General features: G+C 50.2%; 1 protein-coding gene across 1 annotated transcript in view; it reads left to right on the plus strand.

The window, feature by feature from the left end:
- Positions 1–207: 207 nt before the first annotated feature.
- ALG13 (ALG13, UDP-N-acetylglucosaminyltransferase subunit) overlaps positions 208–3869 on the plus strand; it is a 30717-nt gene continuing 27055 nt past the window's right edge. The window contains exons 1-4 of the mRNA XM_014954926.1: positions 208–396; positions 732–894; positions 1119–1257; positions 3549–3645. Of these exons, the coding sequence (XP_014810412.1) occupies positions 316–396; positions 732–894; positions 1119–1257; positions 3549–3645 (480 nt within the window). The 5' untranslated portion in view covers positions 208–315. The remainder of the gene's footprint in view (positions 397–731; positions 895–1118; positions 1258–3548; positions 3646–3869) is intronic.

Below are 3869 nucleotides of genomic sequence, written 5' to 3' on the forward strand. Positions count from 1 at the left end.
AATTGAGACACTCGTGGGCTACCCCGCTGAGGTCGCCGATCGCCGCCGGCGAGTGGCCTCATCAGACAGGGCGAACACCGTCCCTGCCGCTCCGGCACGGGGTTCCACTGTACCCCGGCACCGGGCACGGTCCCGTCCCCGTCCCCTCGCTCGCCCGGGCGGAAGCGGCGGGGCTAAAGGAGTCCCCGGGCTCCGTGAGAAGGGGGCGTGCCCCCCGGCAGCCATTTTGGGGAGCGCTGAGGCCAGCGGGTGGTGCGCGGCGCCCCCTGGCGGCTTCCCGCCCGCAGATCAGCTACGAGCGGGCGGGCGGCCGCCATGAAGTCCGTTTTCGTCACCGTGGGCACCACCAGCTTCGATGACCTGATCGCGACCGTCTCCTCCCCAGCAGCGCTGCAGGTAAGGCGGCGGGAAGCCCGGATGCGCGGGCAGCCGGCTCGGGCCTCCCCTTCGCCGCCTGTCCGCAGCGCCTGCGCGCTGGGACCTATCCCGCCCTCCCCGGCCCGCCAGTCACTGGCGGGGGTGCCTGAGGGAGCAGGAGGCGGGGGGTTCCGGGGGCGGTTGTGGGAGGCCTCGGGGCTGGGCTGAAGTGAGGTGGCGGAGAAGGAAGAGATGGAGAAAAGAGGGAAGGAAGGCGGGGAGGGGACACAGCGGCCCCCGGGCCGGGGTAATTGGGAGCGGGGCCCAGCGCCGCGGTGTCCGGGCGCATCCCACCCTCCTCCCCTCCGCCGCAGGTGCTGCAGAGCCGGGGCTACCAGAAGCTGGTGCTGCAGGTCGGGCGGGGCGAGCTGAAGCCGGGGCCGTGCAGCAGCCCGGCCGTGGCGGTGGAAGCCTTCCGCTTCAAGGACTCGCTGGCCGAGGACCTGGGGAGGGCGGACCTGGTCATCAGCCACGCAGGTAGAGCCCCGTTCGATTGCCCGGCCGGATCCCCGGGGGCGGGAGTGCCGGTGGGTTGGGTGAAGCCTGTCTCTAAGGCTCGGGGCTGGGCTGGCAGGGAATGTTCAGGCCCCCAGCTAGAGCCGGGTGGTTAAATGTTCACCTTCAGGAGTGTCCTGTGTCTCCAGAGCAAGTATTTCATCTGTCCGGGCAAAAACTCATCGTGTTTTCCATTTCTCCTGTAGGTGCAGGTAGCTGTCTGGAGGCTCTAGAAAAAGAAAAACCACTAGTAGTAGTAATAAACGAAAAGCTGATGAACAACCATCAGCTGGAACTGGCAAAACAGCTCCACAGAGATGGGCACGTCGTCTGCTGTAACTGCAGGTACGGAGCTGCTGCGGCTGTCCCGACTGATGGAGCAGTGTTTGGCACCATCCATCGCTCCCTGTCATCAACTCACACGCTGATGAGAATGTAACAAGGAAATTTACATCCCTCTTAGTAACAACCATTTGTTTGCAAGGTGGATTTTCCATACTGGATAGATTAACATCAGGTGCTAATTTACCAAACTTACCAAGCTTTTTGACCATGACACCTTTAAAGTATTTTTTTTTTGTGCAAGATGGGCAATTTAAACCAAATAGAACAGTCAGGCATCCTAGAAGCACCTAACAGCTTCTCTCTTTCTCTGGTCTTTCTCACTAGTTGTTTGATTCTTTTTTTGAAGTCTAGAAATAATACAACCCAGACCATCTGTGTGTAGCCATGAGCTATAAGGAATAAATCACTTCCTGCAGACTTAGGACTCCATTTCATCATTTTGCTGGATTTTCCTTGTAAGGGGCACTAAAGTTGACTGTATAGATGTAGTGACATAATAAAATTGAAAGTATCTGGAGTATTTAGAACAAAACATAAGAATGGCCTTACTGATATGGATCAGAGGTCCACATAGCTCAATATCCTATTTGCAGTGGCCATATGGAGATGTCCAGTCAAAAGTAGAAACAGGGCAAGAATCATAGAATGGTTTGGGTTGGAAGGAACCTTGAAGATCATGAAGTTCCAACCCCCCTGCCCTGGGCAGGGACACCTCCCACTAGACCAGGTTGCTCCAAGACCCATCCAGCCTGGCCTTGAACACCTCCAGGGATAAGGCATCTACAGCTTCTCTGGGCAACCTGTTCCAGTGTCTCATCACCCTCACTTTCTTCCTGCTATCTAATCTAAATCTTGCCTATTTCAGTTTAAAACCATTACTCCTTATCCTATCACTCCACTCCCTGATCAAGACATCCTCCCCTTTCTTTCCTCATCCAGCCCCTTTAGGTACTGGAAGGGCCTTTAAGGTCCCCCCATATCCTTCTCTTCTCCAGGGTGAACAATGCTAACTCTCTCAGCCTGTCCTCATAGCAGAGGTGCTCCAGCCCTCTGATCATCTTTGTGGCCTCCTCTGGACTTGCTTCAACAGTTCCATGACCTTATGTTGGGGGCCCAACAGCTGGACACAGTACTCCAGGTGGGGTCTCATGAGAGTTGAGTAGAGGGGCAAAATCCCCTCCCTTGACGTGCTGGCCACACATCTTTTGATGCAGCCCATCATATGACATATGGTACTTCCTTGTGTTATTTTCCTTCCCATGGTCTTAAGTACTTTGGTTCATGGAGATTCCTAAATCACATGCTGTCTGGCTAGTAACTTTCAGTCTCTCTGTCTTCCAAGCACTTATTCAGGTTGCCCTTTTAACCAAACTTCCTAAATCCACTATGTCCTCTGACAAGGAGTTTCACAGATTACTGTCTGTCACTTCAGGAAAAAAAAAACCCACCCACAAACCAGCAACCAACCAACCTCCCCCCAAAAGACCACCACCACCAAAAAACCCAGCTCCTTTTGTTTGTTTGTATTCATCTTGGTTCCTGTTAGTTTTGTTTGATCTTGTTTTGACTGTATCTTACTGTTTTTATTTATGATTATGATTGACTGCACTCCATAAATAACAGATGACCTCTAAATTGAAGGCAGAGAAAATGCAACTCCCATTATTTAATCTGCATCTTGTTCCTTTGCCCTGCAAATAGGATTTTGTATGTTTCAGAAGAGCCTTCTGAAAAGACTAGGCCTGTCATTCATTTATATTGGGCAAGTTTCTTAAACTTATCTCAGTGCTTCTGACAGCTTTGGAGACAGGAAGGAATTTTTATTTATTTTTGTTGAACAGTGCCTAGCATTTGAGCCTTATTTGCAGTCTGATAATAGCAAGCTAACAGATTGATTTAGCTGTTCTTTCTGGCTATCTGTTAAGTAGAGAACTGTGCCATGTGTTCAGATAAGATGAATTTCCTGGTACAGTTTATGGTGTAGATCCTCAGATCTTGTTCAGTCTCCCGACACTGCAACCACAGAAGATTAAAAAGTTAGAGCTGAGGTTGCCTGTGAAAGCTCTGATGCAGGTTGAAGTGTGTTCTCAGCAGTGCTGCCTATGAGCCAGGGAATGTAGGGGCCTGCTGGTTTGTGGGGTCTCTTCTTTCTTTTGATATATGTCCTTATTTATTTTTTTCTGTGCTAAGGATTATGTATGAATAGAAAGAAAATTGTGTGAAGAAAAAAAATTCCCTGTGGGATGGATTTTTTTTTTTTTTTAATTTTTGTTTCTGGTCTGTTTTTACAGCACTCTTGTGGAGACACTGCAGACGATGGACTTGACAACTTTGAAACCTTTCCCTCCTGGACAGCCAGAAAAGTTTGCTTTATTCTTGGATAAAGTTGTTGGATTTCAATAAACAGTACAGAGGAATAAAAGTGTCAGAATAAAACCTTTATCCTCTCCTAGTGAGGCCTTCCATACTTAAGAGTCTACGACCTGGGACAAACCCTCATAGAAAATTACTGTTGATAATAACTGACATTAAATGGTTTCCCATTTAGTGCCACTTTAAAGTTATCTAGCTTTATGCTTATAAGAGCATCGTGCCAAGGCGGGGGGGGGGGG

Source organism: Calidris pugnax, unplaced genomic scaffold (genome assembly GCF_001431845.1).
Source record: "Calidris pugnax isolate Ruff unplaced genomic scaffold, ASM143184v1 scaffold38, whole genome shotgun sequence".
In the NCBI taxonomy this organism is placed as follows: Eukaryota; Metazoa; Chordata; class Aves; order Charadriiformes; family Scolopacidae; genus Calidris; species Calidris pugnax.